Below are 22,836 nucleotides of genomic sequence, written 5' to 3'. Positions count from 1 at the left end.
CTTTTTAAGCCGGCCTTGTCTTAATTTCTCGTATTTATTTTTGATTACACCAGAGACAATTAGTGTTTCAGCCCCTGGGTGGCAATGTTTCTGAATTGACTTCTGGGCCTCTCTAGCTTTTTTTTTTTTTCCCCTCTATGGCACTCACTACCGGTTTATGGAGGTGTGCGCCTCAGAGCTGCCTCTCCGATGGTCACACCCAGCTTTGCTCCCCAGGTTCCGAAACAGCAACTTCCCCCTGCAGTCTTTCAGGGTTTTTCCACCTGGGTTGTCCTATGTATTGGGCTTAGTAATCAGAGTCGGAAAGAGCCCAAGTGTGCGGACAGTGGGTCTGTGCGCCAGACTAAGGAGCCTGCCCTCCTTTGAAAATTCTTAGTCTGATCCTCCTCGTCAGATTAAAATGAGTTGCTTTTAAGAGGTCACTTCTGTTAGCAGCTCAGAGGACCCCCTTCCACATTCACGGATCACGGCAGCTCCAACGGCCGCCGATTTTTCTAGGCACAGACCTCCCGGTTCCTGCCGGTCCTACAGCTCGCACGCTTCCCTCCCACCGTGGGGATTAGAAACCACACCTTATTTCAGGCGAAAAATGACCTTTCTGTGGTGCAGTGAAGAGTTCCTTTGAATCCGAATGTTTGCGCCGATAGGGGACCGGTGTTCTGGTGCTCGCAGCTGTTCAGTGTTTGCAGTTGTCGCGGAAAGTCAGGTTTCCAATAAAATCCTCCTTTCCTTGCAAGATGGCGAGGTGCCCGGTGAGCCCGCAGCTCCGGGAGGAGACCCAGCCCTTGTGGGTGCTGCACGGTCAGGGGAACCCTGGCCAGCACTCCCCCGCCTTCTCCTGTAGTTTAGCTGTCCCTTGGCTTGCCAATATACACTCCCCCTGCGAACCTTTGCTGCTCCTACTCTATGCCCCAGGACCAGACTCCAAACACGACTCTATTCCGTCGCCATTTTTTCTCCTCTCAGATGTCTGAGATTTTGCTGCCTATGGTTTCTTCTAAGATTTTTTATGACTTCACAACTTAACAATTAATTATTTTATCCGTTTTGAGTTTATTCTTGTCTATGGTGTAAGTTGATGGTATAGTTTCACTTTTTTTTACATGTACTTGTCCAGTTTCCCCACCATTTGTTGAAGAGACTGTCTTGACTCCATTGTATGCTCTTTCCTCCTTTGTCAAATATTAACTGAGGGTAATTACTTGGGTCAATTCAACTCCAGGGTTCTCTGTTCTATTCCATTGATCTATATGCCTGTTCTTGAGAATATATAGACATAATTCTCAATTCAAGAATTACTTAGGTTACTTATTTTATTTCCCCCTTTAGTCTAATTATGGTGTTAATTTGAAATATGGCTAGATTCATTTGGTTTTTATTTTTGTTCATCACCTCTCCTATTTATTTTTAGTGACAAAAGACAACATGGTCAAACAATACAAATAATTCTACTCATCTTCCATCTTTTCTGCACCACCTCTTGTAGGTAAACAATCTTATTAGTTTCTGATTAATTCTGCTTGTGTTTCTTTTTGCTCAAATGGGAAGACACATGTATATTTTATTTCCCCTTCATTTTTACATAGAAAGTAGCATGTTATAAGTGAACTTTGGCACATTGCTTTCCTCCCATTTACCAATATATCCTCATATTTCTTCATATTGATCCATAGATATGTTTGTTCTTATTTTTCCACAGTTGCAAAATACTCAATTGCATTGATGTTCTATAGAGTTTTTGTTAGGAGTCCTAAAATGAGATATTGGTGATGAATGTCCTAAATGCCTTGGAATTGTATACCTCAAATAGCTGAAATGGTAAAATTTGTGTTTTGTATAGTAAAATATAATTAAAAAATTAAAAATTAAGGAAAAGATAACAAGTAATTTTTACATAAAACAGGTAAGAATTATAAGATAATAATAATTTAGGATTAATAAGCTAATAGAGGGGGAATGAAATAACAAAATATATATTTAATCAAAAAGGAGGAAGACAAGAAAGAATACATATGAAAAAGATGTATTGAATAAAGTCATAGTAATGTGGAAAATATAAGTTTAAATATATTATGTATGCACTAGAAGCCCGGTGCACGAAATTCGTGCACGGCGGGGGTTTGTCCCTCAGCCCAGCCTGTACCCTCTCCAATCTGGGATTCCTGGAGGGATGTCCGACTGCCCGTTTAGGCCCGATCCCACCAGGATCGGGCCTAAACGGGCAGTCGGACATCCCTCTCACAATCCAGGACTGCTGGCTCCCAACTGCTTGCCTGCCTGCTTTCCTGACTGCCCCTAACCACTTCTTCCTGCAGCCTGATCACCCCTAACCACTCCGCTGCCAGCCTGGTTGATGCTTAACTGCTCCCCTGCCAGCCTGTTTGCCCCCAACTTCCCTCCTCTGCCAGCCTGGTCACCCCTAACTGCCCTCTCCTGCAGGGTTGATCACCTCCAACTGCCCTCCCTTGCAAGCCTGGTCCCTCACAACTTCCCTCCCTTGCAGGCCGGGTGCCTCCCAACTGCCCTCTCCTGCTGGCCATCTTGTAGTGGCCATCTTGTGTCCACATGGGGCAGGATCTTTGACCACATGAGGGCAGCTATATTGTGTGTTGCAGTGATGATCAATCTGTATATTACTCTTTTATTAGATAGGATAGAGGCCTGGTACAGGGGTGGGGGCCAGCTGGTTTGACCTGAAGGGTGTCACAGATAAGGGTGGGGGTTCCCTTGGGGTGTGGGGCGGCCTGAGCGAGGGGCCTGTGGTGGTTTGCAGGCCGGCCACGCCCCCTGGCAACCCAAGCGGAGGCCCTGGTATCTGGAATTTATTTTCCTTCTACAATTGAAACTTTGTAGCCTGGAGCAGAGCCAAGCCTGCTGCTCCGTCCGGGGCGGCAGCCATTTCTGTGGCAGTTAATTCACCTTCTACAATTGAAACTTTGTAGCCTTAAGCGGGTGAGCCCAGCCAGGGTGTGCAGAAAGCTTTGCTTCCCCTGTTGCTGCCGGCAACCCTGGCCTGCTCTCTCAAGTTCCATTCTGCCGCCATTTGTTTGAATTTGTTTACCTTCTATAATTGAAACTTTGTAGCTTGAGTGGAGGCTTAGGCCTGGAACTGCTATGGAAAGCTTGGCTTGCTCTGTTACCTGGGAAACCTTGCTCTCTGTGGCTGTAGCCATCTTGGATTGGGGTTAATTTGCATACTCGCCCTGATTGGCTGGTGGGCGTGGCTTGGCTGGTGGACGTGGCTTATGTAGCGGAGTGATGGTTAATTTGCATATTAACATTTTATTAGAGAGGATTAGATATCTATATATATAAAAAGCCAGTGACCGGAATGCCGTAACCACCAGAATGCCATAACAACCAGAATGATTGGTAGCTATGATGCCCACTTCGGCCAGTGAACCAGCCCGATTGGCAGGGTGGGGCCAGCAGGTAAACCTTCTGCAGCCCCTCCGCCCAACCAGCCCCACCCCAGATTGGCCTTTCCCAACCTGATTGAGTGCTGGGCAGCTGGCTCCCCCCCCCCACCCCACGGCCCTTCCTTCTGGCTGGTCCCACCCTTGATCGCCCTGCCCAATCCCGATTGGCCCGCAGCCTCGCCCCCGGCTGGCCCCACCCCTGATCACCCCCCTACCCCAATAGGGAGTGGGCTTGGCTGGCCAACCACCTGCGGCCCCTCCCCCAACCAGCTCTGACCCAGATCAGCCCTCCCACTCTGATCAGAGGAGGGCCTGCTAGCCAACCACCAATGGCCCCTTTCTGAGGCTGCTATCCCCCGATCTGCCCCCCCCACCCCATTTGGGGGCGGGGCTGGCTGGCCCACCGCCTACAGCCCCTCCCATGACTGGCCCCGCCCCCAATTAGCTCCCCACCACAATTGGGGGCGGGGCCCACTGGCCAAACTCCTGCCATTTCCTCTTCCCTATAATCCTGGCCCTGATGTGCCCTGATCAGCTGGACCACACCCGTGCACAAATTCATGCACTGGGACTCTATATAGATAAAAATCTCCATAAATATAATAATTGTTCCTGTACCTAAGATGTGTAAAATCCAACTTTACACAGTTAACAAAGGACACCTCTCAGATATAAAATTATAGAAAAGTGTAATGTAATGGAAAAGAAATGCCATGTAAACATTAACCACAAGAAAGCTACATCTTTACCACCTATACCAGTGATGGCGAACCTATGACACGCGTGTCAGCACTGACACGCGTAGCCATTTCTGATGACACGCGGCCGCTGAGGCGGCCTCATGCCAAGGATGAAACATTTGCTGCTCCTGAGGATGAAACATTTGCGAGTGTTTCATCCTCAGAAGCAGCAAATGTGTCATCAGAAATGGCTACCCGTGTCAGTGCTGACACGCGTGTCATAGGTTCGCCATCACTGACCTACTATGACTATAAGTACCCAACCAATATGGTCTCCTGATACCTCCAAACTTATCAGCTACCATCCGTCCCCCAGTTGGCCTTGTCCAGATCCAGAGGCCCCCTTAATGTTCCTGCAATGGGCCAGGCATCATCTCACCTCAGAGTATTTCAAGTTGCTGATTTTCATGCTTGGAATGCTTTTCCTCAAATATGCCCATGGCTCATTTACCTGTCCTCACTAAGGTCTTTGTTTGGGTGTTATTTTTTCCAATGAGCTCTACTTGGGCCACACAATGTAAATTAAAAACCCTGACCACAGCCCTCTGATTCCCCCCTTTTTTCAATTACAGTTGACATTCAATGTTATATTCATTTCAGGTGTACAGCTTAGTAGTTAGAGTTTATATAACTTACAAAATGGTCCTCCTGAGAAGTCCAGTACCCATTGACACCATACATAGATCTTACAATATTATTGACCACATTCCCTAAGATGTGCTTTATATCCTGTGACTATTCTATAACTACCAATTACTACTTCTTAATACTTCACCTTTTTCAGTCATCCTCTTACCTCCCTCCCATCTGGCAAACATCAGTTTGTTCTCTGTATCTATGAGTTTGCTTCTGTTTTGTTTGTTCATTTATTCTAAGATTCCACATATAAGTAAAATCATATGGTATTTGTCCTTCCCTGTCTGACTTATTTCACTCAGCACAATACCCTCTAGGTCCATCCATGTTGTTGCAGATGGCAAGATTTCATTCTTTTTGATGGGCATTTGCTCCCCCTTTCTATGCTTCCTTTATTCATAGCAGTTTTTACCTACAAACAAAACTTGGAATTTATTTCTTTATTTCAGATTCAGGCCCATCTCGTATAGAGCTGAGATTCCAGTAAAGAAGCAATGACAATAAAGGAAATTAGTAAGACTATGATGTGTTAGAAGATTAAAAACTGCTCTGGAGAAAGAGTAGCATGAGGAGTGGGGTCATGAGGGTTGGAATATACATCCTATGTGGGGATTGGGTGTCTTTTAAAAAAAAGTGATATGCAGAATTTAGAAAATCACCTGGCATATCATATTCATGCATAAATATTTTTATATGCATGAGTTATGAATTCATGCATTTAGCTTTTCCCTGTTAGAAACGGGAGCTCTCAGTTTGAGAATAAGACAATTATTAGTTCATGACTAATATTAATCAGACAGAGATAGCCTATTCTCACCACAAAAATCCAACTCAGAGGCAAAAATTGCAGAATGTGGTCCCTGATTAAGTTCTTGTCACAAGCAGAATCAAATTAAAGTTTATTTAGGTTTTAGCAAAACATCAAATGCACTTTATTAACTACCTACTACATTAAAAGGTATAGCATTCCATGCTTTATTAAACAAAACATTAGAAACTTTACTGAATATTTGTAACTTTGGAAAACAATAGATAAGAGAGAGGAAATGAGGTGATTTATATCTTACTTACTCCAACAGACAGAAACTGTGAATTCTAATTAAAAGCCATATTACCTAATGTTGAGGAGGGCTTTTCTAATCTATTAAAACAATATTTCACAAAACTTTAAGCCGGCTCTGATTCAGGGTCCAATTGTTCATTTCATTATAGACAAAGTAAGTACCATAAACAGACATAAGAATTCTGACCAGCTGTCACCTAAGTCACCTAAGAGTTAGAAAATCAAGGCCTGAGAAGGTATAGCCGTATTTCACACCTTAAGTTAGCCTAAAGCCAAACTGGTTTTATCTTTTAAAAGGAAGCATAACATGTCAGTGTCATTTTCATTTTGAGAAAGATGGTTGGTTGTTTTGTGATCTTAGCAAGTCTTTAATGTCTCTTCAGGAGGATAAGCTAACCGCGCAAGCTATTTAGAAAGATCAGTCCAAGCCTGACTAATCAAGAGTTTGAAGACTTCAGGATAAGTGTGTGTTGTGGGCAGTGCCATATTTTGATCATGAAAGAATAAATGGACAGAAGATATGACTAAATTGAAAGGGATTAGATACAATAAGAGCAGTGGGGAGAATGCTAGAGACATGGACAGTCAACACACCATTTTACAGGATTATTGACAAGGTCAGTGGGTGAAATAAGAACACAATCAGATAATTCTCACTTGGCAACAAGGACACTGTTTCTGTAAAGAATCCCCAGAGCCAATTTCATATCTTTGTTCCTCAGGCTATAGATGAAGGGGTTCAGCATGGGGGTCACCACTGTATACATCAGAGAGGCAATCATGTCTTTGTCATTAGAGTTGTTTGACGAGGAGGAAAAGTACAGAGCCATAATTGTTCCATAGAAGAGAGACACCACACACAGATGGGAGCCACAGGTGGACAAGGCTTTGCAGATCCCTTTGGTAGAGGGGACCCTCAGGATGGAGGCTGCAATGTGGCCATAAGAGGTTATGATGCCACTCAATGGAAAAATGACAACTACAGCCCCTGCAGTGAATATAACCAGCTCATTGACAGAGGTGTTTGAACAAGACAGCTTGAGTAGAATAGGAAGGCTACAGAAAAAGTGGGGAATGATGTTGTCAGTACAGAAGGACAGCTGGACCAAGAGGAGGGTGTGCAACAGGGCACTGCTACAGGAGAGAATCCAGGAACCAGCCACCAATAGCACACACAGCCCCTCCCTCATGATGGTGGTGTAGTGTAGAGGGTGACAAATGGCCACGTACCTGTCATATGCCATCACTGCCAGAAGGAGATTATCAACACAACCAAAAAGTATATAAAAATACATCTGTGAAATACACCCTGGGTAGGAAATGCGGAGGTGCTGAATCTGCATGTTCATGAGCATCTTAGGGACAATGACAGATGAGAAGGAGACGTCAGAGAAGGCCAAGTGGCTGAGGAAGAAGTACATGGGTGTGTGCAGGCGAGAGTCCAGCCTGATGAGCAGGATGATGAGCAGGTTGCCCAGCACCGTGGTCAGGTACATGCCCAGGAACAGGGTGAAGAACAGGCCCTGCTGCCCTGGCGGGATGGGGAGCCCCAGGAGGAGGAACTCAGACACGCTGCTCTGGTTCTCAGGCTTCATGCTGCTCTTCTGTCTGCTGGGGATGAAATAGGTTTGGGAGTCTCAGGAACCTAGAAAGGAAGACCAGGACCATTCACAATTGCATGAGCTAATTCCTTAAAATCTGGGAAAACCATTAATTTTTAAATACTTTCATATTAATTTCTCACACCTGTGCATGTATGAATTTTTCCTCTAATACAATCTGGCTTCAGGAAACATTAAAACCCAAAATAGTCAACAAGACATCATCACACAGAAGCAAGAGGGGTTCACTGTTTTATTCAACCATTACTTTTAACATCAAGTCTGTGTTGGGACCTCTACTAAGGACTGAGATGCAGCAGAGAAAAAAAAAAGCAAGTCCCCCACGTCTATTAGTTTACATCTTGATGTAGAAATTATCCCTTTATTCTCATCAGGCCAGAGCCATGACATAATAATTCACTGTGACAGAAACAGAAGATGAACCCCAGAAAACTGGTGTCAGTTTTTTTGTGCCTTAAAGTAATGTGAGACTCCAGTGCTCATTTGGCATTGTTGGAGTGTTGTCACCCTCCTCCTATGAACCTCTGGGTCCCATTACCCTCAGCTTTAAACTGAAGAACAGTCTGGAAATGGGTGGCCATTGAAACCCACTTGATGCCAGAATAGCTCCAAAACAGAATAGTCCATAAACTAGCCTATCTAATAAAGAGAGAATATGCAAATTGACTATGACTCTGCCACAAAGATGGCAGCGCCCAGTTCTCTCAGCCCCGCTGGAGTCCCCCAGTCCTGGGGGTGGAGGCAGCAGCCACTGAGACCAGGTAGTGTGAGCAGCCTGGTAGAATTCTTGCTTTGTCACCACAGCTACAAGGCAAGTTTTCCATGCCTGGCAGTGGGGGGCCTCTGGCCCACCTGCAGAGGGCCTCTGGCTGGGCAGGGCAGTTGGGGGCCATGAGGCTGGCAGTGGAGGGCATTTGGGGGGCGATCAGGCCAGGGGGAGCAGAGCAATTGTGGGTGAGCAGGCTGGCAGGTAAGAGTGGTTAGAGCCATTAGGCAGGCAGGTGTGCGGTTAGGAGCCAGTGGTCCCAGATTGCGAGAGGGATGTCTGACTGCCAGTTTAGGCCTAATCCCAAAGGAACATCCCCCGGCAGTTGGACATCCCCCAAGGGGTCCCAGATTGGAGAGGGTGCAGGCCAGGCTGAGGGAACCGTCCCCCTCCAATGCATGAATTTCATGCACCGGGCCACTAGTCTTTCATAATAATGCTGAACATTTAGATCAGGGGTCCTCAAACTTTTTAAACAGGGGGCCAGTTCACTGTCCCTCAGACCGTTGGAGGGCCGGACTATAGTTTAAAAAAAACTATGAACAAATTTTTATGCACACTGCACATATCTTATTTTGAAGTAAAAAAACAAAACAGCAAAAACAAAACAGCATGTGGCCCGTGGGCCGTAGTTTGAGGACGCCTGATTTAGATGAACATTGGGTACCAGGATACAGACTTTACCTACATTTCCTAATTAAATCCACACATCAGCCTTACATTGCCAAATTTTAAAACGTCTTCACAGCTGCTCTAAGAGTTTGTATTCTTTGACCTATTTTAGTTACGAAATATAAGCACAAATGACAAATTCTGTAGGCACACAGTAGTACAGCAGGGACAGAATGGTGCACAAATACATGTGTGTATATTAGTATCTATTACATATGTGATATGTACTGTTCATAACTTGATATATATGTATTACCATTTTCTATAAATTAAAAATCACCAAGTATTAGCTACTTCATGGAGTTCAGTCTAATATGTTTATGTGATCAGAACCCATGCTCTTAATCATTACACAGGAAACTTCCTTTTTCTTGCTTAGAGGAGCCAAGCACAGTGTACCATTTTAGAGCTTTGAGGACCCAGAGTTGTACAAAATGTTTTTATTCCCTTTACTAGATAATTTTAGTCCTTCATAATTATTTATTTTGCAACTGACAAAAAATTCTCAAATACATTAATGTCTATTTATGCAATAACTATTTACTGAGGGTCTCTGCAAGATTCACAAAACTAGTGTAATTCTTGCCATTTTATAGATGGAGAAGTGACACTGTTTTAAATAACTTCCCCAAGGTCTCATCACTATTGAATGGTAATTCTGCCCAATACCTTCACACATCATGATGCCTGGAGTTTATGGTTGTTTTGTTTGTTTGTTTCCCTGGGATGTTTAGTAAAAGTAAAGGAGAGGTTGGAAAATTCTGAGTAACTAAGTCACACTCAGATAAATAAAAATGATAGAAGATCCATTTCAAGAAATAGGGTGTTGCTTAGAATTTGAGTATCTTAGGTAATGGTGCCCCAGAAGGACACTTCAGAAAATACTTGAGCCATGATGCAGATCATACACACACACACACACACACACACACACACACTGCTGATTTGAAAATTTTAATGAACTGTGATCACGTTCCCATCCTAAGGGAAAGATAGCCAATATGGGGTTTAGCTCAGAAACACTCATATACATATACACAAGTCAAAATTAACATATAAAGTTGGACATACACAATATACAATGATGCACCACTCACCCAAAAACTCACATGCACATCAACATACCTGCTTCATAACACACCTGGTAAACCCTCAACTCACCACATATCTGTAACTCAAACACTACACATACTTCACCAAAAACACACAAGATCACAAACAATTCAAAAATCTTGCAAGAAACACACACCACACACATATGCACACATAGATATCCTCATTACAACAAATAGTATACACTTTCCTATTAATGAGAGGCATGCTTTCCCCCTTCTGATCATCCCCTTCCTGGGGAAGGCAGTCAGTGTGGGGAAGTTAAGCCTACTCAGTCATAGGCACAGTCATTAAACCACTACCAACACTTATGCATACAGTCACACACAGATGGTCACATACACACAGAGAAAATCCAACAACACACCTTTCAGTTCTCACACATGAGTGTCTCACCCACAGACACAGCTCACATATGCACCACAACACACTGCTAAGCAGAGGTCTGAGCCCTCTCTGAGCTGACCTTGGTTCCTTGTGAGATCAGCAACTTCTTGTCCAGCAGCACAGACAACATCACTCCAGGTGCTCAGCTATTATGCCAGTATTTACAGTTGCAGACATGAATTAGGAGTCCCCAACCACATGCCAGGAGGCTGACAACTTGATCTACAACAACTAAAACAAGACTGAGTCAGATTCATAGCACAATACAGACATGTAACTATCAAACAGTACCTACACAAGCATACACAATACACGCACACGCACACACACATACACACACACATTGGTGGACACAGAGTCTCATACATGAATCCACTAGCACACAGGCAGATCCATAGCCAAGTGCAGATTTCCAGCTCCTCTCACCTGGGCTTGTCACATGGGTGAGTTCAGACACCTGCTCCAGACTGTTGCCCATCTCCTCAGGTTTTCTTTAAGAGACCTAACATCCAGACTCACAGAAGAAATATCTGGGGCCTTGGCACTTCTACAGACTTTCCTTTTCCTTAACCAGCTCCAGAGAAATGAGTCCAGTGTTAACACTTAACTGCTAATGAGAGACTGCAACCAAATCCCCAAGCTTGTGGCTGATTTCTGACTGCCCTTTGGGGAGTTAAGTGTCCAACAGCCAGAGGGACTGGGGTCCTAGGGGACAGTGTCCCTGATTCCAGTCATGCCCTGGATGCCTTTCTTTTTGGGCATTGTTCCAGCTGGGAAGAAGGATTTTTCAACTTTCTATTTTGATATTATTTTAAAGATATAGAAAGTTGTAATAATGATATTAAGAATTCCTGGACAAAGAATTCAGCCATATCCCCTAATGGTTAACATTTTACTACGTTTACCTTCTGTGTTTGTATAAGTATGTATGTATGTATGCTTGTATGTATATTTCAGGCTTAGATTTATAGCTGATATACCACAGTGCATATTATCAGAAGGATATATAATGTTTCCAATAGCTAGTGTTATTATCCTTTTTTTTTACTGAGTAAGTATATATCTATATTAATTTATTTCTTTTTATTGTTTAAAGTATTACATATAGTAGTACATATATCTCTTTTTTTTCCCATTGACCTTCCCCCAGCCTCTCCTACCCCCTGTCACATGCCCTCATCCCACCCCCACCCCCAGTGTCTTGTGTCCATTGGTTGTGCTTGTATGCATGCATACAAGTCCTTTGGTTGATCTCTTTCCCCCCCTCCCCAACGCTCCCCAGCCTCCCCACTGTAATTTGACAGTCTGTTCAGTGCTTTACTGCCTCTGTATCTATCTTTTGGTTCATCAGGTTATAATGTTCTTTATTTTCCATAAATGAGAGAGATCATGTGGTATTTTTCTTTCAATGCTTGGCTTATTTTACTTAACATAATGCTCTCCAGGTCCATCCATGCTGCTGCAAATGGTAAGAATTACTTACTTTTTATTACAGCATAGTATTCCATTGCATAGATGTACCATAGTTTTCTAATCCACTCATCTACTGATGGGCATTTAGGCTGTTTCCAAATCTTAGCTATTGTAAATTTTGCTGCTATGAACATAGGTGTACATATATCCTTTCTGATTGGTGTTTCTAGTTTCCTGGGATATATTCCCAGGAGTGGGATTACTGGGTCAAATGGGACTTCCATATTTAGTTTTTTGAGGAAACTCCATACTGTCCTCCACAGTGGCTGCACCAGTCTGCATTCCCACCAGTAGTGCACGAGGGTTCCTTTTTCTCGGCATCCTCGCCAACACTTGTCATTTGTTGATTTGTTGATGATTGCCATTCTGACCTGTGTGACATGGTACTGCATTGTCGTTTTGATTAGCATCTCTTGGATAATTAGTTACTTTGAGCATGTTTTCATATGTCTCTTGGCCTTCCTTCTGTCTTCTTTTGAAAAGATTCTATTTAGGTCCATTGCCCATTTTTTAAATTGAATCATTTATCTTCCTTTTATTAAGTTGTATAACCTCCCTGTAGATGTTGGATATTAAACCTTTATCAGTGATAACATTTGCAAATATGTTCTTCCTTGCAGGGGGCTTTCTTGTTGTTTTGTTGATGGTTTCTTTTGCTTTGCAAAAGCTTTTATTTTGATGTAGTCCCATTTGTTTATTTTCTCTTTAGTTTCCATTGCTCTAGGAGCGGTATCGGTGAAGAAATTGCTTCGGCATATGTCTGAGATTTCTCTGTCTGTGGATTCCTCTAGTATTTTTATGGTTTCTCATTGTATTTTTAAGTCCTGTATCCATTTTGAGTTTATTTTTGTGTATGGTGTAAGTTTGTGGACTAGTTTCATTTTTTTGAATGTATCTGTCCAATTTTCCCAACACCATTTATTGAAGAGACTGTCTTGACTCCATTGTATGTTCATGCCTCCTTTGTCAAATATTAATTGGGTCGATATCTGGATTCTATATTCTATTCCATTGGTCTATATGTCTGTTCTTGTGACAGTACCAGGCTGTTTTGAGAACAGTGGCTTTGTAATACAGTTTGAAATCTGGTATTGAGATCCCATCTACTTTCTTCTTCTTTCTCAGGATTGCTGTGGCTATTCAGGGTCTTTTTTTTTTTTATTCCAGATGAATTTTTGGAGAGTTCTTTCTAGGTCTGTGAAATATGCCATTGGTATTTTAATGGGGAGTGCATTGAATCTATAGATTGCTTTGGGTAGTATGGATATTTTAATGATGTTGATTCTACCAATCCATCTGTTTACGTCTTCGTCTATCTCTTTTTTCAGTGTTCCGTAGTTTTCTGTGTATAGGTCTTTTACCTTCTTAGTTAAGTTTATTCCTAGGTATCTTAATTTATTTTGGTGAAATGGTAAATGGGATTGCTTTTTTAGCCTCTCTTTCTATAAGTTCATTATTGGTATATAGAAATCCACAGATTTCTTGGCATCAAATTTGTATCCTGGTACATTGCTGAATTCATTTATTAAGTCTAATAGATTTTGATGGAGTCTTTTGGGTTTTTTATGTACAATATCATGTCATCTGCAAATAAGGACAGCTTTACTTCTTCTTTCCCAATTGGATGCCTTTTATTTCTTCTTCTTGTCTAATTGCAATGGGTAATACTTCCAGTACTATGTTGAACAGGAGTGGTGAGAGTGGGCATCCCTGTCTTTTTTTAAAAAAAATTTTATTAAGGTATTATATGTGTACATATCTTACCATTGTCCCCCCCAACCCACACCCATTCATGCCCTCACCCCCCAGAGTTTTACGTCCATTGGTTATGCTTATATGCATGCATACAAGTCCTTCGGTTGATCTCTTATCTCCCCCACCTCTCCCTAACCTTCCCCCTGTAATTTGACAGTCTGTTTGATGCTTTACTGTCTCTGTATCTATCTTTTTGTTCATCAGTTTATAATGTTCTTTATTATCCATAAATGAGTGAGATCATGTGGTATTTTTCTTTCATTGACTGGCTTATTTCACTTAGCATAATGTTCTCCAATTCCATCCAGGTTGCTGCAAATGATGAGAATTCCTTCTTTTTTATGGCAGCATAGTATTCCATTGTGTAGATGTACCACAGTTGTCTGATCCAGTCATCTGCTGACGGGCACCTAGGCTGTTTCCAAATCTTAGCTATTGTAAATTGTGCTGCTATTAACAGAGGGGTGCATATATCCTTTCTGATTGGTGTTTCTAATTTCTTCGGATATATTCCCAGGAGTGGGATTACTGGGTCAAATGGGAGTTCCATTTTCAGTTTTTTGAGGAAACTACATACTGTTCTCCACAGTGGCTGCATCAGTTTGCATTCCCACCAGCAGTTTACGAGGGTTCCTTTTTCTCCGCTTCCTCGCCAACACTTGTCATTTGTTGATTTGTTGATGATAGCCATTCTGACAGGTGTGAGATGGTACCGCATTGTTGTTTTGATTTGCATCTCTCGGATAATTAGTGACATTGAGCATGTTTTCATGTGTCTCTTGGCCTTCCTTCTGTCTTCTTTTGAAAAGATTCTATTTAGGTCTGTTGCCCATTTTTTTTATTGGATCATTTATCTTCCTTTTATTAAGTTGCATAAGCTGCCTGTAGATGTTGGAGATTAAACCTTTATCAGTGATAGCATTTGCAAATATGTTCTCCCATAGAGTGGGCTTTCTTGTTGTTTTGTTGATGGTTTCTTTTGCTGTGCAAAAGCTTTTTATTTTGATGTAGTCCCATTTGTTAATTTTCTCTTTAGCTTCCATTGCCCTAGGGGCAGTGTCAGTGAAGAAGTTCTTTTGGCATATGTCTGAGATTTTGTTGCCTGTGGATTCCTCTAGTATTTTTATAGTTTCCCATCTTATGTTTAAGTCCTGTATCCATTTTGAGTTTATTTTTGTGTATGGTGTAAGTTGGTGATCTAGTTTCATTTTTTTGCATGTGTGTGTCCAATTTTCCCAACACCATTTATTGAAGAGACTGTCTTGACTCCATTGTATGTTCATGCCTCCTTTGTCAAATATTAATTGAGCATAGTGGTTTGGGTTGATATCTGGATTCTCTATTCTGTTCCATTGGTCTATATGTCTGTTCTTGTGCCAGTACCAGGCTGTTTTGAGAACAATGGCTTTGTAATACAGCTTGAAGTCTGCTATTGAGATCCCTCCTACTTTATTCTTCTTTCTCAGGATTGCTGTGGCTATTCGGGGTCTTTTTTTATTCCAGATGAATTTTTGGAGAGTTCTTTCTAGATCTGTGAAATATCCTGTTGGTATTTTGATGGGGAGTGCATTGAATCTGTAGATTGCTTTGGGTAGTATGGACATTTTAATGAAGTTGATTCTCCCAATACATGAACATGGTATGTTCTTCCACCTGTTTATGTCTTCCTCTATCTCTTTTTTCAGTGTATTGTAGTTTTCCGCATATAGGTCTTTTACCTCCTTAGTTAAGTTTATTCCTAGGTATCTTAATTTTTTTGGTGTGATGGTAAATGGGATTGCTTTTTTGTCTCTCTTTCTGTAAGTTCACTATTGGTGTATAGAAATGCCATAGATTTCTTGGCGTTAATTTTGTATCCTGGTACATTGCCGAATTCATTTATTAAGTCTATTAGTTTTTTGATGGAGTATTTTGTGTTTTTTATGTACAATATCATGTCATCTGCAAATAAGGACAGCTTTACTTCTTCTTTTCCAATTTGGATACCTCTTATTTCTTCTTCTTGTCTAATTGCAATAGCTAATACTTCCAGTACTATGTCAAACAGGAGTGGTGAGAGTGGGCATCCCTGTCTTGTTCTCCTTCTTAGGGGAAAGGGTTTTAATTTTTGCCCATTGAGTATGATGTTTGCTGTGGGCTTATCATATATAGCTTTTATTATGTTGAGGTATGATCCTTCTATTCCCACCTTGCTGAGAGTTTTTATCAAGAAAGGGTGTTGGATTTTGTCAAATGCTTTTTCTGCATCTATTGATATGACTATGTGATTTTTATCTCTCAATTTGTTTATGTAATGTATCACGTTTATTGATTTGCGGATATTGTACCATCCTTGCATTCCTGGGATAAATCCTACTTGGTCATGGTGTATGATCTTTCTGATGTATTGCTGGATCCGATTTGCTAGAATTTATTGAGGATTTTGGCATCTATGTTCATGAGGGATATTGGCCTGTAATTCTCTTTCATTGTGTTGTTTTAATCTGGATTTGGTATTAGGGTGATGCTGGCTTCATAGAAGGAGCTTGGAAGTGTTCATTCCTCTTGAATTTTTTGGAATAGTCTGAGGAGGATAGGTTTTAGTTCTTCCTTGAATGTTTCGTAAAACTCCCCTGTGAAGCCATCTGGCCCCAGGCTTTTGTTTGCTGGAAGCTTTTTGATGACTGCTTCAATTTCTCCCATAGTTATTGGCCTATTGACATGTTTAGATTCTTCCTGATTGAGTTTTGGAAGATTGTATTTTCTAGGAATATGTCCATTTCCTCCAGGTTGTCCAGTTTGTTGGAATAGAGTTGTTCATAGTATTTTGTAACAATCCTTTGTATTTTGGTGGGGTCTGTTGTTATTTCTCCTCTTTCATTTCTGATTTTGTTTATTTGGGTCCTTTCTCTTTGCTTCTTGGTGAGCCTGGATAGAGGTTCATCAATCTTGTTTCTCCTTTCAAAGAACTAGCTCTTGGTTTTGTTGATTTTTTGTATTTTTTTTTTGTCTCAATGTCGTTTTTCTCCGCTCTGATCTTTATTATTTCCTTCCTTCTGCTTACACTGGGCTTTTCTTGTTGCTCTCTTTCTAACTCTTTGAGTTGTAGTGTTAGGTAATTTATTACCATTGTTTCTTGTTTTTTGCAGTAGGCTTATGGAGATATAAACTTCCCTCTGAAGACTGCTTTTGCTGTGTCCCATAGAATTTGGATTGTTGTGTTTGCATTGTCATTTGTTGCCGTGATGTTTTTTATTTCTACTTAGATCTCTCTGGTAACCCAGTCATTGTTTATTAGCATCCTGTTTAGTCTCCATGTGATTGATATTTTTGGATTGTTTTTATTGTAGTTGATTTCTAGTTTTATGCCACTGTGATCTGAGAAAATCCTTGATATGATTTCTATCTTCTTGAATTTGAAGAGACTTTGCCTGTGACCCAACATATGGCCTATCTTTGAAAATGACCCATGTGCACTTGAGAAGAATGTATAATCTGTGGCTTTGGGGTGAAATGTTCTGAAGATGTCGATTAATTCCATCTGGTCTAGTGAGTCATTTAGGATTGATGTTTCTTTGCTGATTTTTTGTTTAGAGGATTTGTCCAATGGTTATAGTGGGGTATTAAAGTCTCCTACTATGATTGTATTGCTGTCAATCTCTCTCTTGATATATTCCAGGAGTTTCTTTATGTATTTGGGTGCTCCTGTATTGGGTGCGTATATGTTTACCAGAGTTATTTCTTCTTGTTGGATTGCCCCCATTAGTATTTTGATGTGGCCTTCCTTATCTCTTGTAATGTCCTTCACTTTGAGATCTAATTTGTCAGATATAAGTATTGCTACCCCAGCTTTATTTTCATTTCCATTCACCTCAAAAACCTTTTCCATCCCTTCACCCTTAGTCTCTGTGTGTCTTTTTTTCTGAGTTGGATTTCTTGTAGATAGCAGATATATGGGTCATGTTTTCTTATCCAATCCATTACCCTATGTCTTTTGATTGGTGCATTTCATCCATTTATATTTAAAGTTATTATTGATAGGTGCTTATTTGTCGCCATTTTTATTCTTTACCCGTTTTTATTCTTTGCTTTCTATTTCTTTTTTTTTACAGCAGACCCTTTTGCATTTCTGGCATTGCTGGTTTGGTGGTAATAAATTTCCTTAGTCCTTTTTTGTCTGTGAAGCTCCTGATTTTACCTTCAATTTTGATTGATAGCCTTGCTGGGTACAGTATTCTTGGATTGAGACTCTTCCTTTGCATGACATTATATATTTAATTCCATTCCCATCTGGCCTGATGAGTTTCTGTTGAGAAATCAGTCGCTAGTCTGATGGGAGTTTCTTTGTAGGTAACTTTCTGTATCTCTCTGGCCACCTTTAAGATTCTTAATTTGTTGTTGTTTGCCTATTTAATTATAATGTGCCTTGGTGTCAGTCTTTTGGGGTTCATTTTTCTTGGATTCTGTGATCTTCTTGGATTTGTGTTGGGGTTTTCCCCTATATCAGGGAAGTTTTCTGTCATTACTTCTTCAAACAGGTTTTCTATTTCTTGCTTAGATTCCTCTCCTTCTGGAACCTCTATTATGTGGATGTTGTTTTGTTTCATGTTATCCCAAAGTTACCTTAGGCTCTCCTCCTGATTTTTAATTTTTTTTCTAGAAGCCTCTCTACTTGGGTATTTTTTTCTACCTTGTCTTCTAGCTCACTGGTGCAGTCCTCTATTTATTCTCGTCTACTCTTGTTGCTTTCTATTGAGTTCTTTACAGCAGTGATGTAATTTTTCATTTCTTCTTTGTTCCTCTTCATTTCCTCTTGGTTCTTACTCATATTGTCAAGTTTATCTTCTATTCTTTTCAGCCACCTTATAACCATTTCTCAACATTCTTTCTCAGGCATGTTGTTGCCTCCTTTTCATTTGCCGTATGTTCTGGCATATAAGACGACTTTTTAACCCAGGAAAATCTTTTATACACCCAGTTGTCTTATACGCCGGAAAATATGGTACTTCATTTTCTGGTGATGGCTGCTTTTCTTTCATATGCGGGCTGTTTCTTTGTCTCCTCATGATCTCTCTTCTCCGTGTGTCTGGATATGTAGATTTCTCTCTCCTGGGTTGATTTAAAGGCACAAAATACAACACATCCAGGGACAACACACAAGGCACTGAACAGAAATGTATTCACAATATTAATAACCTCAAATAAAGGTGACCACCAGAGAAAGGAAAATTAGGGGATAGGAGAGAAAGAAGAAGATAAAAAAAAAAGCAAGAAAGGAGTGCTATAATGAAATTGGGAAAAGGAAAAAAATGTAAGAGAGAAAAGAAAGAGAATACGAAAGAAGACGGGAACAAACTATATATATGGGGAGAAAACTCCAATAGAGCATCCACTGATCCCAACAAATGCCAGCAACAAGTACCTGGAGATGAATACAAACTACAAACAACAACTAATAGCAAGCGAGGTGATGGAAACAGAAGCAAAAAAACAAAACAAAAGAATAAGCAAAACAATCTCACAAACAAGCATAAAAAATCGATATAATCAACAATCAAGCAAACAACAACAAAAGGACAGAGAGAAAAACAAATTTTTAGATAGTGAAGAGAGAGGTGTGTATGGCTTGGAGCAGGGGATTGGAAATTAGATATATAAGTAGGGTGAAATTTTAACGGGGTAAACAGAAAGCATAGGGAAAATCTAAAGCATGAAAAGGGTAAGAGAAATAGGACAACAAAAGGGTAAAAGTTAGGAAGAGAGTGATTGCATATAGGTAAAGTTGAGATAGAGTGAAATGACGCTAAAGGGAAGATGAAAATAGAATGTAGAACACTAATCCCAAACTAAAATAAAGAGGAAATAAAATGACACTTAAAAAAAAAGGTAAAATAGTTGTAGTAATAATACTGATTGAAAATAAAAATGTAATAATTAAAAAGGTAAAATCAAGTGAGGAAAAAAGAAAAGACTTAGTTTCTCAAGTAAAAGTTGAAAAAAATAAAAAATAAAAAATAAAAATGAGCAGTAGTAAAGGTCATTCACTTCCTCTACTGTTCTGTTTGGCACGCCTATTTCCTAGTCAAGACAGTATTGCAGTTCCCTGCATTCCACTGCTCCTCAGTGTTGTAAGCCAATCCTGATTTTTAAGTAGGCAGTGTGTCTTAATTTCTTTTATTCCTTTATTTGTGATTACACAAGAGTCAATTTGTGATTCAACCCCTTGGTGGCAGTGTTTCTGGATTGACCTCTGGGTCTATAGGTCCTCTCTAGCCAGTGCTTAGATCCTGCTTTCCCTGTGGCATTCAATTTCTGTTTGTGGGAGTGGGTTGCCCCAGAGCTGGTTCTCTGATGGTTATTCCCCACTCTGATCCCCAGGTTCCAGAAAAACAACTTTTCCCCTGAAATCTCTTAGGGTGTCCCTAATTGGGAGATCCTATGTATTGGGCTTAGTAATCAGAAGCAAGGATTTAAAGGAAAAAGAAAAAACAAAAACAAACAAACAAACAAACAAACAGGGCCAGAATAAGTGTGCGAATTCCGGGGCTGTGCGCAAGTCTGTGCAGTCTTTTTTTTCCCCTTGGGTCTAAGCAGCCGGCACACTTTTAAAATTTTTAGGCTGTCATTTTGCATCAGATCAAAATGGGTTGCTTTTAAGAGTTCTTTTCTATTAGCAGTTCTGAGGACCCTCTTCCACATTCATGGATCATGCCAGCCCCAACAGCCATGGATTTTTCTAGGCACAAACTTCCCCTGGTCCTCCAGCTCCCGCAGTGCACGTGTTTCTCTCTCCTGCTGGGAGCAGAGACCTCACCTTATCCCAGGCGAAATTTGACCTTTCTGTGGAGGAGTGTAGAGCTCCTCTGAATCCGCGTGTTTGTGCCAAATGGGGACCGGTGCTATGGGGTTTGCAGCTGTTTGGTGGGTGCCGCAGTTGTAGATTTTTAGGCTTCTGATAACATTCACTTTCCCCTTCAAGATGGAGCATTCTCCGTGTCTGAGCTCGTCGTTCTGGGAGGGAACCAAGCAGCAGTGGGGGCTGCCCGGTCAGGGGAGCCCCGTCCAGCAGTCCCCACCATCTCCTGGAGTATAGCTGTCCCTCAACTCACCAACAAACACTCCCCAAGCGACCCTCAGCTGTTCTTTCTATCTGCTCTGGGACATGGCTCGGGACACGTCTGTCTATTCTGCCGCATTTTTTTCCTCCTCTATTTCAGAATCTTGACTCACACCATTTTCAATGACACACTAAGTACAGCTTAAATCTTTGTTGGCAGTTTTTTGTGTGTGTTTTTTTTAAATTGTGAGAGTATATAGTCAAAATTCTGGGTTCAAGAATTATTTAGGGTACTTATTTTAATTTCCTCTTTGGTGTTATTACAGTGTGCAATAGGATTATAATTAGGTTCACTTATATTGTTTTATTCTATTTTGCTTTATTCACCACCCCTTCTATTTATTTTTAGTGGCAAAAGACAACAGTCAAAATGACACAACTAATTCTGTCCCCCCTTACAGCTGTCAGTCTTCTCTAGATTACAATGTCATTTATTGACATTGTTTAATAAAACCATACAGATGTCAAGTGTACAGCCAGATAAAACGACACCTGCATACCGCATTGTGCACCAACCACCCAAACTCGTATCTCTTTCCCTCTCCTTTGATTCTCCCTTTGTTCACTTCCACCTCCTCCCGAAAACTGCTTTTCCTCTGGCACTCACCATACTGTTTTCCATGTCTATATGTGATATATATTTTTACGTTCTTTATTCCTTCACTATTATTTTGCCCAGCCCTCCTTAACACCTCCCCTCTGACAGCTGTCAGTCTACTCTATGTATCTATGCTTCTGTTTTTATTTTTATTTTTTTGTTATTTTGTCCATTAGATTACACATATAAGTGAGATTCTATTGGATTTGTCTTTCTCTGACTAGCTTTTCCCACTTAGCATAATAATTTCCAGGTCCATCCATGCTGTCTCAAAAGGAGATTTTCTTTTTTTTGGCCAAGCAGTATTCCATTTTGTAAATGAACCATGGGTTTTTTATTCCTCATTTACTGATGGGCACTTGGGCTGTTTCCAGATCTTAACTATTACCTGTGTTTTTTTATGTTTAAACTATTGGCCCAGTGCACGAAATTCATGCACATTAAAAGAGGATTAATTAGAGGAAATAATTTAATATTGCTGTTTGCCCTTTCTCTATAATAGAAGTGTCAGAGATAAAAGAAAATTAGTAAAATGTATATGAAAACCTTCATCCTTTCAGAGTCGGGCACACCACGGGACCCAGAGTCAAGACCCCGCCCACCCACATGCACCTCAAAATTGCATGAGACCCACACCTGGCTGCCCCCACCCCCATTGGGCTAGATTCAGACCTGGCCAGTCCCACCCATGTCAAGTCCCGCTGGGCAGGGGACGTAGCCTCAGGTCCTCTGACCCAGCGCCAGGATGGAGGGGCGTGGCCTAGGTCTCCAAGCCCAGACTGGGGTGGGGAATGTGCCTTGAGGTCCCCCATCAAGCCCCACCAGGTGGGGGACATGGCCTGAGATCCTCTGTCAAGCCCCGCTGGGTCGGGGGGTATGGTCTGAGGTCCCCTGACAAGCCACACCAGCAGGGGGGTGCAACCTTAGTTCCCTCATCAAGCCCTGCTGGGCGGGGGGCACAGCCTGGGGTCCCCTGTCAAGCCCCATGGGGGTGGGGGAGGGCGTAGCCTCAGGTCCCTGCTGATTGCTTGTTAAGGCTCCTTATAGGAACTTGGCTTCAGCTGTGGGTGCAGCCATCTTTGTGATGGAGTGATGGTCAATTAGCATATTCCCTCTTTATTAGATAGGATTGGCATAAAAATGAATATTTTACTTCCCCTTCATTTTTATATGACATGTAGCATGCTATAAATGTTCTTCCCACATTGCTTTTTAAAATGCAACAATGTATCATATTTCTCCATTTTGATTCATAAATATCTCTGTTCTTATATTTTTCCCAGTTGCAAAATACTAAATTTAATTGATGTTCTATAGAGTTTTCTTTACTGGTCCTAGTGTGAAATATTGGTGTTGAGTGTCCTAAATGCCACCCAACTGTATACCTCCAATGGCTAACATGATAAATTTTATGTTTTGTATATTAAACTATAATTAAAAATTAAAGAATAAGCAAGAAGTTAACTCTACATATAGCACATAAAAGAATTACAACA

At 41.1% G+C, this 22,836-nt stretch overlaps 1 protein-coding gene across 1 annotated transcript; it reads right to left on the bottom strand.

Moving 5' to 3' along the window:
- Positions 1 to 6,511: 6,511 nt before the first annotated feature.
- LOC307111307 (olfactory receptor 1J1-like) lies at positions 6,512 to 7,493 on the bottom strand (the record flags this gene model as incomplete). Its single annotated transcript, XM_079791091.1, has 1 exon — positions 6,512 to 7,493. The coding sequence occupies exon 1, from the start codon at positions 7,451 to 7,453 to the stop codon at positions 6,512 to 6,514; it is 942 nt and encodes a 313-aa protein (XP_079647217.1). The 5' UTR covers positions 7,454 to 7,493.
- Between the last annotated feature and the right edge of the window lie 15,343 nt (positions 7,494 to 22,836).

Source organism: Cnephaeus nilssonii (genome assembly GCF_951640355.1).
Source record: "Cnephaeus nilssonii genome assembly, chromosome: 14".
Classification (NCBI taxonomy): Eukaryota; Metazoa; Chordata; class Mammalia; order Chiroptera; family Vespertilionidae; genus Cnephaeus; species Cnephaeus nilssonii.
Note: the sequence above shows the minus strand (reverse complement) of the source record. Positions and strands in the feature narration are given on the sequence as shown.